The sequence below is a fragment of the Helicoverpa zea genome, chromosome 8 (assembly GCF_022581195.2).
Source record: "Helicoverpa zea isolate HzStark_Cry1AcR chromosome 8, ilHelZeax1.1, whole genome shotgun sequence".
Classification (NCBI taxonomy): domain Eukaryota; kingdom Metazoa; phylum Arthropoda; class Insecta; order Lepidoptera; family Noctuidae; genus Helicoverpa; species Helicoverpa zea.
The window spans coordinates 11245992-11259301 of record NC_061459.1 but is presented as its reverse complement, the minus strand read 5'-3'; the positions used below and the strand labels follow the sequence as shown (position 1 = coordinate 11259301).

Below are 13310 nucleotides of genomic sequence, written 5' to 3'. Positions count from 1 at the left end.
GTTTACATTTTATTTCCGTAGTTTCACGAGTTTCTCTTTCGTGATAGGTGTCTTTTTGAGGGCAGTTCGATATCTCAAGAATCGTACGATTACACTTATCAGTGATTACAGTAATTTAATCTTTTAGATTTAATTATAATTCACTTGCAGTGATAAAGCTTGTGAGTGTGTCGACCTAATTCGTGTTAAGTTATAGGATACATCGTTTGGTGTGTTGTAAAATAGTTGTGTTTTTAGTTTCGTGGCGATTATATTTAGTGAATAATGAACTTATCGTTCGCTGGTTGTGGTTTCCTTGGTATTTACCATGTTGGTGTTGCAGTGTGTTTTAAAAAGTATGCGCCCCATTTGTTGTTAGGCAAAATATCTGGCGCCTCTTTTGGCGCACTATCAGCTTGCTGCCTGCTGTGTGACCTGCCCATAGGTAATTATGTCATTATATTCATAGGATTGCTTTTTAAAATACCTAATTCCGCTGAGACGACCCATTATTTTTAATGAATAAAAAATTAAAAGCATTTTTTTTTAAATGAAAATGAATGATTTAAAAGAGAAAAATAAAATAAACGAATAATTAATATAAAGTTCCAACTGTAAATTAAACAAATATTTTGTAATGTTTTTTCAATAAAGAAAGATGTGGTATTAAATAAATTTCTTATCCTTCCAATTAATTATAAAATCAATATGGACATGAAAATTAAGCTTTCCAAATAAATAACATATCTCAAAATAAATTATATTGTTAATAAATTAAACAAAAGTCACAAAAAATAATTTCCAAATTTAAACAAATATTCTATTCATGCTAGTGACCAAAACTAACTAAACTGCAATGATTAGTCACCATAATACCTATAATATTATTGTAAATGAAGATGATTTGACAAGGCCACAATGTTAGCTTGTAATCAGAACTTGTTTATTATTATGCACCTAATGCTACTGGACAATAGACAATAAACTCCTGCACGGAAGTACGAACTTTATTCAAATGTCAACTGAGTTCATTTTCGAAAAACTTGTATAATTCATTTGTATATGTTATTATTTTCCTGAAGAAGGAAATTGAACTGTAAGCTTTCGGAATTAAGTTCATTATTCAATGCTCTATTTTTTTAAATTGAATTAATGTTTACAAATATATGCCTTGTTGCATGACATAGTTGGGTTGGGAATGTTAGATTTTATAAAGCAGTATTAATGTTTACTGTTGGGCAATTAGTATGAAATATTTTTGCTATCATTTAATGAGTAATGCAACTATGGCATATTGGGAACTCTTCATTGTATGGAATTGGTTTTCAATACACTATAATTCCGTCAGTGTAATATTAAAAATAGTTCCAGGAAGTCAGATATTCTTTACATAAAAGTTAAAACAACATTTTCCCACTGGAATTGTGCCAGAGTATTATATAATTTTGTTAGTCAATGTTAAGCCAAACATTTTTTTTAACTTAGCAAAAATAATTATTTCCCATTTTCTGTTTTTTTTTTTTTTTTAATTACTTACGTCAATGAAATAAATGCAAACATATCTACATAAAATATGTAGTGGAAATGATAGCTACGAATAAAGATCTTAATTTCTCAAAAACAAAAATCGGTGTCAAAATGTTAATGCCTTATTTTCTGATAGTACTAATTTATTTCTTTTTTTGCTTTATTCATTCAAGCATATACATATATATCCAGTGGTTAGAAGACACACATTTCAAGCGCCAATTTAGTCTTGCATGCAAATTACACACATCTTAAATGCTCTTATTATTCTCAAACAATAATCTCAACAGCTGATGCCCTATATTCATACATTATTGACATTAACTGATAATTTCGTCAGATCCCTTTATAAAATGTAATAACAATATCAGTTACTTAGTTTTTTAGGTCAATAGAATCACAAAACCTCTTAAATAATTCATGTTGCTGATAAGATAATCTTTTTGCTAGGTGAAATCACAACAGATGTCTTGAGGGTAGTAAGCGAGGCGAGGGCAGGCTCCCTCGGGCCCTTCAGCCCGTCCTTCAACATACAAAATGTCCTCCTCGAGGGCATGCAGAAGTATCTGCCCCATGATGTTCACAAGATCGTCAGTGGCAAGCTCCACATCTCTCTGACGAGAGTCTACGACGGGAAGAACGTTATTGTCTCTGAGTTCCCCACGAGGGAGGATTTATTACAGGTGAGCAACGTTACTTGTTTCGGCGGACAGATTGATTTTCTCCCCTGTGTCCTTTTATTTTTGTCTACAGAAAATCGTTTGTCCACTCCTTGTTAGAACTGCTTGTTATCTAGCAATATGTACCTTTATTGATTACTCAAGATTAGATACATTTAAATAGCTCTCCAGTCCCATAGATATATTTCCGTCAAACTAATTCGCGCGTTACGTTAGATTTGTTTTCGCATCCTGCAGTATCTGAGCTGTGATGTCATCACATCAAATTGGGAACAACCGCTCGTTATTATAATAGCATTATTATATGACGCGCAATTTCTACATACTATGGTAATCTGCGTTTAGCTCAATGTGTGTCAAGATACTCTTGGATACACGACTTGCATAATTTTCGCAACCACTTAAATAACTTCGGAGTATACTGTAACTTGCTTTCCGTCTTTCGACGAGTAGGTATTTTATTTTGGAGCGCAATGATATAATCCATTCAGATTGACTCGCTTTTTTCAAAATTACCCAAAAAAATCCCAAGAACTTAAAAAATCCTTTGCATGAGTTCCCCTCTTCTTATAATACCTACTCGTAAACTTCGCCAAACGGGATTGCAATTTTCAGCTTCATCCTTATTCTCCTTCCTTCATTACTCCCATCCTTAACGTTCCATTTTTGAACTACCTACCCAATTTTGTTCTAGGCGCTGCTAGCGTCATGTTTCGTGCCAGTATTCTCCGGGTTGCTGCCCCCAAGGTTCCATGGCATAAGGTACATGGACGGTGGCTTCAGCGACAACCTACCTGTATTAGATGAGAACACCATCACTGTTAGTCCATTTTGTGGCGAAAGCGACATTTGTCCCAGGGATTTGAGCTCACAGTTGTTCCATGTAAGTATTTATTTATGAGTCTGTATAAATAGAATAGCGGTCATTCGATGATGTAACGGCGCACAGTATACGATTTGACTAATCTAGGGGGACAAAACTCGGGAACCTAACTATTATATTATTATTACATTTGTTGTGAATGTTGTAGTAAATAAAAGGCAAAACTGAACGTATAACATTTTTTTTAATCTTTTAATAAGATTCTTATATCTATATCACGCTTAGATATTTTTTTTTGATGAAGTTTTCTTAATAATGTTATATAGGGATCTGAAGATGTTAACAAATGTTTAATTAAATCATAATTACTTCTGTGTCTTGATGTTTTCAATGTATGCCCCAATCTGGCTTTTCTAATTTCTTTATTTTTGGCCTCGGAAGCCTCTTCGGACATTTGTCCTATCGGTATCACCGAATTTTTTATTATATTTGCTCCATGTACCAAAATTTTATGCACTGTTGCCGGCATATTATACCATGGGTATAAACTTAAATACATCTCCCTGGTCGCCACACAGTAGTCATTAAATTTTTCTGTGTCGATTTCATAGCCTGAAGCTATGGCTGCAAGAATTGTCCCAAAACGATGAATGAGGTTTTCATTGAGACCAGTAATCCGCGCTGTTGTGGCATAATTATAAAAAAATGCTCGTGCGGTATTTCCGTCATTGCTTGTACCGAATCCTGGTTTAACTTTGTCGATTATTAGACCAATTTCTTTAAACTTTGCCTTTATTTCTTCTTTAGTTTTTTTGAATGTCTCTTTATTTTTGTCTCCTCTGATTTGCCACTCACAAATGTTCATGCGATAACTAATATTTAAGAGACATTCCATTGTACGAATGTACGCATGTAAACTAGAGATTCCAAATTGGTACATATTCTCATCAGGCTCTCTAACCATTGATGCCGAATTCATTTCCTTTGATGTTGCCTTGCAGATAAAACATCTTTGAGTCGATTTATTTTCAGCTAAAACGTTACAAACTTTACCATCAATCATTGAAAGAATCATCTTGTGCGTGATTGAGATGGTTACGCCTCTGATTTCCAATAGAGTTGGCATTAACGCCCGTATTTGATTTTCCATACCTTGGCATTCTTCTTTGATCAATGCTTCGCACTCTTTCTTATATATGAATTTGATAACTCTGCAGAATCTTGGTGAGGATGGCCGAGGATTTTCCCATATGACCTTCTGTGCATTGTTTACAAGTCTTATTGGAACTAAAGACATGATAAACATATATTCGTCTGTGCTACCGGTATCTTCAAATGGTTGCTTGTATAAGCTATGACCCGAAGACCCATCGCATCCCCATTTGTATATCAAAGTGTAATTTAACACACTTGTATCTAATATTTCTCCAAGAATATTTTTACATATTCTCAATGCAGTATGGTTCAAAAGAGAATCCAGTCTTACTTCAGCCGATATATCGGTTACTGTTATATTTTCAACTGGAGGATAGCACTGCTTTTTAACCTGTGCCACGTGATCATAGCAAGGGTATATATTGAATCCCCTTTCTTTGGCTTCTTGTTGAACATTTTTGTATGTCTGGACAGTGAAATTATTTGATATGAACAACGCCAAAGCTTCGTCAGGAGTATAAGGCCTTTGTTCTTTTCCAGTATTAATAATTCTTCGAGCTTTCTTATATGTGGTGGCTCGTTTTGGCGAGGCTGTAGATAATTCTTCAATCAATGTAGCAGCATCACGTTTGCCACTAGCTCTAACACTTAATTGCGCGGCGAAAATCAATTCATCTTTACTGTAGTCATTTAATAAGTGCTGAACTTTCCTCTTCTTCGTTTTTTTTGAACTTTCCACAAAACTTTTCTGCGGCCTGCCACCACTAGTACTTGGTATTGAAACATTTTCTGATACCACAAGCATGGCGAAAGTTAAATCTTCGCTGAGCCACTGTTCATAGTCTTTTAAAAACAAGTCTAATCGTCTTTGCTTGCGATCCCATTTCACACGTATTTTTTCGCATTCTTTTTTCAAAAATGCTTTTAACTGTTCGTCTTGGTGTTCGGTAACAACCAAATTACCAAAGCTCACTTTCACAAAGTCGATTACTTTATTTAATCGACCTTTGGGCGGAATAGAACGCCAAAAATCAAATATTGATTTTCGCTGCATTCTGGCATCTATAAAGAAAAAACGAAAAAAAAATATAATCGCAAAAAATCGCAAAATACAATTATTATAGCTTCAAAGTATATAACACAGAGATTTTTTTAAGACTACACTTACAGCTTGACTACATTTGACTACATGGTAGATCTCCAAACAAAAATTAATTTAAAATAGAAATACATTTTTATTGATGTGTTTTTTCAGTGAGTGTTACAGTTCGAAAGCATACAATTTGGTTTTATTTAAGGACTTTAATATATGGATAATTACCTCTATTTGATGACTCCATCACAAAAAAACACTTACAAGCACTCAATACACCAAAGAACATGTATACACGTTAGCGTTAACGGTCACACTGAGCGGTCGAGCGACTACCTGAATAGGGTCAAGTAACTTCGCCCATTGTTAAAACCAGTTTTGCGTGACAAGAGATTATTTGCCTTGTGTTATCAGCTAAAAGATGTATTCGACAGCGTAACAAGATTAAAAAAAATGTAGTTTTAAACATTTCATTTAAATACCTATTGTCTCCCTAGATTAGTCAAATCGTATACTGTGCGGCGTATTGTTTTTTTTTATATCGATGCCCTTGAGCACATAACATTAGTGTAATTATATTTGACCTATCAAGGACCAATAATCAGGTGCGATTTGTCCTTGCTCCGGAATTTCACCAACAAACATGTTTTTGATGACAGTTTTAGATTTTTCCAGTATGTTACTGGAAATAAGATCGTAGAGTGTAAATTATGCATGCTTTTAAGCAATTGACCAATGTATTTGGTACGTGAGTTGAACGGGCGGTAACAATGAGACAATAGTTGTCGACAAAATATATATATTCAATACTATTTACTTTAAGGTCATTCACAATTAAAAGTATATCTTTTAAATAAATTAATTATTATGGATAAACGAAGTTAACAAATAATGGAACATGTCAATAGATTATATTTACAGAAACCTTAATTAATTTAGGTCCAGTTGGTTAGTAACGTTAGACAGTAGAAATTCCTATACGTGGGTTATCACTAGCCACTTGACTAACGCAAATGCAACAATTTCAAGCCTGCGGTGTGAATGTGTGGTATCAATATGAAATGTTAAAAAAACCCGTATTCATTTCCTAAACTGTAACTCTATATAAACAGAGAGTATCTATATCTACTCTGCTTTATAAAACAAAGATAGACAAGGACTCCAAAAATCTCTTTTCGGAAATACAAGGGGTAATTCGCACTAGTGGCTATTTTCGCAGAGAAAACGCCCTTCACGGTCTCAAATCAAATTTACTTTCAACAGGTAAATCTGGCAAACACAAGCATAGAATTATCAAAACAGAACATGAACAGATTCGCGCGCATCCTCTTCCCGCCAAAACCAGAGGTTCTAAGCAATATGTGCAAACAAGGCTTTGACGACGCTCTCCGATTCTTGCATAGAAACAACATGATATCTTGTACAAGGTGTCTCGCAGTTCAGTCGACCTTCCAATTGCAAGATGTGTTAGATGATACCACGTATGAATATGATCCAGATTGTGAAGAATGCAAGACTCACAGACAGGTAAGGAAAACGAGTAGGCAAGCAGTAGGCAAAATAAAACAGGATTAGGTATCCTTTTATTGCACTCGTCTATCAGATAGATATTGAGATAAGTTTGTGTTATCAAGTTGGATAATCCATTTATCAAAGTTTTCATATTGATGACTTCATTCGTGGAAGTGGCGCCAAAAGTGGTTTTAAGGATATTTTTAACAAAAATGACTTTACAGGACACGATTTAAGTAATAAGCACAATACTCCACAAGCACACGATCAAAAATTTCCTCTAGGATTGCTTGCAGGATTTTTAGAGCGGATAGATCAATTAAACTGTCTTAAGACTACCTATTCGATTTTTTGATATTTTTCATAATTAGAAATATAAATTGATATTATCAAGTCTTGAAATTCTGGCTATAAATTAAAATTACGCTCATTTTTAGGACGCGTTAGTAGACGACCTACCGGACACCGTGATGACGATATTCCAGAACGCAATAGACTCGGCGAACAGCGGCATTGTCAACTGGGTGATGAGGCAACGAGCGATGAGGTATCTTACACTCCTCACGCTACCCTACAGAGTGCCTATCGACATCATGTATGCTTCATTTACCAAGTAAGTATAATCTTTATGCTCCTTTATGTTTAGGACCTCTTTCCTACCTTGATCCTGTTTTAAAACTACAGAAAATGAATTTAGAAGAATAAAATAACTTCAGTTCTTTGGCCATGACCTTGTTCTGTAATGATGATGATGATGTCCTCCTAGCCGATTATCGGCTACGGCGGCTGTTCTCATGTAAGGAGATTAGCCAACTGCGCAGGACATATTATAGTGCACAAGCATTTGCGCAGACACAGGTGCACTCCCTATTCCTTCACTCTCATAGCCCGATGGGACGGCAATCCGACACGACCGGAAAGAGATCAGTTCTGTAATACGGATGTTATTGTAGTCTGTTTAGAAGTAAACTTTTTTGGTGAGAAGATTTTTTAATTTCGGTCGTTGAGTGCAAAACGTTCTTCGATTCATATTTTTGTGTGCAGTACCTAGCTTATAAGTTACGGAGATATGATGACGGCGAGAAACATGTTGTATTATACTTTCCCCTATCAAGCGATATTTTATGGTAATCATAATCTCGCGCGTAATGATTTATAACATTAATCATCCCGTCTGGTAAAAGAGAGAGTTGCTTTCCGTTCGCGACATCCACGCTTTAGTTGACTGCCCTTTTAAGAACGTTATAAGGTACTTGAGCAAGTTTTATAGCTTCTTCCTACGTAACTTAAGGTATTGGTCCATAACAGAAAATTTCTGTGTAATTTTGAAAAGAATGCAGCACGCAAATGGCGCTTAAATTATTATTTAAATTATTATCTAACTGTATGAAGTGGTGTAATTAAACATGAAGTAAACAGTAGTTATGTGTATTTATGTATTTCCGAATGTAGTCAAATTGTTGTTTGCGTGGGTCAATGGCGCAATAATTTGTATTAGTTTGATAAAAATGTTTAGTAAATTCATGCGCAATTGCGTAGATTACCTACCACAATTGCAACAGACCATGTCATATAATTAAATTCATTTTAATCACTCGCGTTATATTAAAATTATTTCTACAAGAAAAAAGTTTGAATTGTGAGTCACGCTATGTAACTGAGAAAAATAATATTAGATCGTTCTGGCCAAAGTTTTCATACAATAACAGTTTTGCATATTATACTATTTTAATATGTCACTGTTAACACATCCGTGTCAGGGACATAATATGTTATATATGAAATTAGATAATTCTGATATAATTAAACTCAACTGATACTTAATTCATAAAGCTCTTGTAATCGTGAACGTAACTATATTAGGAAATGATGTAGCTAGATTAGTATCTGGGCTTCAAATAGAGTTTCATTACATGAACGATACATTAAAGACAGTGTAAAAAAGTAAGCTGACTACTGTCTTCAATGTACAAAATCCAGAAGATACTGTAAATAATACAGAAGACACTGTAAATGTTACATAGGTACTTTATGTCAATAGCGCAGATTTTGGTTGTGGAGAAAATTTCAAATAGTTGTTTGAAATCCACACATTGACTAACAATTTTCATCTACGAACCTATGATCAAAATCTGCTATGCACTATCAATCATTTCTCAGCTTGTTCACTAACGCATCAAACGCTTTTTAGCTATGTGGGCGATAAGGTAGAGACGCATGCGGTTCAGTACAAAGTGGCTGGGAATGTGCTCGTGCGTAGAAAGAGGTGTATCCGTCACAACAACTATATGACTAGGTCAGTCTTTATAAGTTTTTGTAGAAGGTGGAAGGGTTGTGTCTGTCTTTAGTACTTTGTTGTCCGTTGTCCGTTGTGTGGTGAAGGGTCTGATGTAGCTAGTAAATTGGATGAGTCTTGTTGGGACTGGTTTAAATGCTAGCTTTATTTGTATGTGTTGTCCCATATAGGTTTTGTTTAATTGCTGATTTTCATGAATATGAATGAATGAATGAATGAGATTCGTAGAAGTCCCACAATTCTGAGTTTCCGTTACATGTGCATTCTTCTATTTCTATATATATATTTTTTTTAACGACGTCAAAAACCATCCTTTTATGTACCAGGGCCGCGGTATCCCTTTCGAACAACCCGCAGCCCTGTATTTCTATAATTTACCCCATAGATACGTGGATGATTTATTAAGTGTCTTCCCTTACAGCAATTCTCTTGTCTTATGAGATTGTCGCTCCTATACATAATTTTGCTCTGTTAGATCCGAATCGACATCATCATCATCATGGTCAACGTTTATTTCCTCTTTAGGAGGCTTTTCGAGATAAGACCATTGCATCTCACTAGCGTCATAACAATCAACTTGACATTAACTTTAACCCATCTCTGACGCAAAGCATATTTTTTACACAAACAGTTCTACTGTTTTAAGTTACAACAATAACATTAGTATTATCTTCAGTAGTTTTTCCCTATCTTGCGATTTTATTCTTATTAGGTCAATGCCAAAAGGCCTTATTTCTTTCTGTTACGCTTCTGGTTTTTGATATTAATAGGTATAGGCATAACTTTATCATAACAAATGTATTGTATCAATTATGTAAGCACGTATTCCGACGTCGTTGACAAAACATTAATATATGTAAGTATGTGTTATGTAAATAATATGCTTACTTTGTAAATTGTTATTGTTTGGAGAGTATTAAACTCGGGTTGGTATGCTTCAATGTTTTCGTTATTACGTCAAAGGCATTCATTATTGAACTGTCTTATTGTTCCGGGGTTCGAGCATTTTCTTCTTAAACATAAACATATTTGTCGTAGTCATCAGCTTGTTTTGGTACACAATATTAGGATTTTTTCTTTAAAGTGTCATCATCAGATATTATTTCAAGTATAAAATTACATTCCTCTTGCGACCCTCAAAATCTAATTTTCGTGATCTGATCTACCTTATAATGATGTTTCTGGAAGCTGGTATGGCTGTTTGAGCTAGAAAGATAACTTAATGTTCTGTTATCTGATTGTAATTTTTCTTGAACTTTCATTCGCTGTTGTAATATTTTCGTCAGCTATCTAGCTCTTTCTTCTGACCTCTCGAAGGATTGTTATATCATAAAATCATCTCATAATCTCCTAACACATTATGTCACGCCCAGTTTAAGATTGCATTAAGACTAAATGATAACTAATCGGACCATGCAATGTTGCCACCATTGTGTTGTGATAACGCTATTTCTGTAAGCTAAGTATTTGCTTAGCTTTCTTTGGCTTAGATAAGAAACGTTGTGAATTATAAACATTGAGAGATAGTATTGTCTTCTATGTACGAGGATGTAACTTCTTTTTTACTTTATTACGCTTTTCAATTAGTTGAATGATGACTAATTTGATTTGGTATTTTTTTTTTGCTAGCCTGGAGTTTGGCTATTTGACGCTAGTGATCCCTGATTTTTGATTTATGAGTATTTCTGTATTCAGTATTATCTGACATTAAATTAATGCTTTTGAACAATTCCGAAAAGATCTTAGCTTTATAATTTGGTTTCCTTAATTTTCATTCTTGAACTTTACCGATAAAGTTCTCCCATTTGTTATATTTGTCCGGCATTAGATAACATAAGGCCTTTTTATTCTAATCAGCAATAAAAGAAAACGTACATTATGTCCTCGGACCAAGCTTATCAGCTTATTATACTGAAAATTACTATGAACTGATAAAATGCTTTGTTCGTCCGCAATGGTGATTATTTCCTGTTGTTGTGTAAAAGCTAATTCCTACTAGATTCTTCTATTGACCTACAATAACATCCTGTTTTATATACAATTATGTGTTTTAACTTACATATCAATGGCTGTTCATTATTTCATTATTCTTAACACCCTTGTCATTATCCATTTGGAATATTCTCTTCCAAATGACATATTTGGAAGATTCTAGAATATGTTTTACCTAATCAGAGTCGCGATACGGGATTTAAATCACCAAATGGATAATCGATTCATTGTCTGCTTTCAATGATACGAATATACGACCTCTGTTTATATTGTAAAGTCAAAACCCCGAACATATGTTGTTATGTAAACCCGTAATTAGTAAGGAACACATAAACTTGTGCAAATTATTACCTACATTGATAAATACGTCACGTTTTTGCGCTGCTGTTTATAATCGAATCCTTTAATCGGATGGCATAGATAAAATGAAATTGACATATGTATGAACAACGTGTGGGAATTTAGATCCGGTCCAATGCTTACTGAATTACCTACTTGATGCAGTTTTGTTCATGAATATGTGGGTAGCAAAAAGTTGATAGCTTAGTTAGAGTTTGGACCGGGCATAAAGCCAATGTACATAATTATGAGGGAATAGCTACGTTGGGGAGTTTCTGCCTTTTTGTCAATGGAAATTATGATAAGTTTTCGTCTTTAGGACCCACATTTTTTCATTTGTCCAAATTAGAGGTAGACAAACATGCTCTTTTTTATCTAGTGATCTGGCCAAGGTCACCGGAAAACAGTGGATGCGGGTTGCTGAAGATCGAGCAAAATGCCGAATCGTGGGGAATGTGGCCTATGTTCAGCAATTGACATCGCTCTAAACGACGCTCCTTTTTATCCCTGTTTGCCCATTAATTCGTTTATTAACTCTTCAAAACTGTCTTTCCCCCAGATTCGTAACATGTACCCCGAAAATGAGCAAGTCCCTTTGGAAGCTAAGCCTCAACATGCTACAACAGTTACACGGGTTCATGTATACCGCTCACGATCGTTCAGAAGCAGCCGCCAGGATATACTACAAACTGACCATGGATAACAAGATGGATGCTACTGATGGCAGGCAGTTGGATAGGAGGTGAGTTAATAATTCCATCAATTTTATATCTATCAACTAAAGGTACTATTATGGAGGTAATACTGAAAACTCAGGACCGATTAAACCGACTTTCCAACGAAAAACGCTTTTATCCGGGCGCAGAATAGTTCGCACGAGACGGTTCGGTTGAAGCCGCTTGCGGAAGCTAATGTATGGCTTATTTTGTTGTTAGAAAGTCAAACATCTACTTTTGAATAATGATGAGTGATATCATGTGCTCCTGGTAATTGCATCATAGTCTTCTTCTTTTGACTTTAGATACTTTTTGTTTATAATTAATTATTCAGGCAGCTTGTGAGGATTCTAAGTGGTCATGAATCATTTGTCATAAAATGATAAAAGTATGTTTTCCTATCAGGTTGTCCGTGTAGATTTGTGGTAGCTAATAAAACAAATGCCATAACGGTATTAGTTTTATAACTTTAATCTAATCTCTGCGACCTTCGATAGCTAGTTAAACTTGACTTTGTGTCAGGTATTTACGACAATCAGACAGGGTTTATTGTCCGTGCCATCATTCCTTTTGTTGACTACTATATGGCATGAATTTTGATTAAACGACCGAAATACATACATTATGGACTAAAATACTTCAAGAAACTTACAATTAATAATGGACAACTTGTGAAATTAAAGTAATATTTCTGCGCCATTTCTTCTTCCCAGCAAAACACATAGGAATTCTTGAAAAGCTTGGGGCCTTCTCATGTAATTTTGACGTTTGAAAAGTGCTGTTTTTCAGCCAACTTTTTGAAAATATCATGCTATTGCAACGAAAAATACTCGAACTATTACGATTTTAAGTAGATAAAGTATTGACACATAAGACCACATCTGTATTTATATCGCAATGAGTTCACTAAAGTAACATGAGATAATAGATCCATTTAGTACATACTGCGTAGAAGGTTGCACGTAAATATTTATATCATCCGAGTTTGTTGTTCTTGCCAAACAGCTGCATTATCTATGTTTTTGTTCCATAATATTTGTTTATAATTTTCAGCAATGATTCAGTCGTATATGGTCCAGGTGACGAATGCTAATTATGTTTAATTGCGGAGATGATAAGTTCAGCGTCTTATCCTCCATTATACGTAATGGACACGTGTAATACTCTAATTATAGTAAACATTTTGGTATCTATAAAG

The 13310-nt window shown here is 34.6% G+C and overlaps 1 protein-coding gene across 1 annotated transcript in view; it reads left to right on the top strand.

Moving 5' to 3' along the window:
* Positions 1-4: 4 nt before the first annotated feature.
* The window catches only part of LOC124632295, a 33470-nt gene continuing 20164 nt past the window's right edge, over positions 5-13310 (top strand). The window contains exons 1-6 of the mRNA XM_047167080.1: positions 5-424; positions 1957-2189; positions 2881-3069; positions 6521-6784; positions 7207-7382; positions 11956-12138. Coding sequence (XP_047023036.1) covers positions 265-424; positions 1957-2189; positions 2881-3069; positions 6521-6784; positions 7207-7382; positions 11956-12138 — 1205 coding nt within the window. The 5' untranslated portion in view covers positions 5-264. The remainder of the gene's footprint in view (positions 425-1956; positions 2190-2880; positions 3070-6520; positions 6785-7206; positions 7383-11955; positions 12139-13310) is intronic.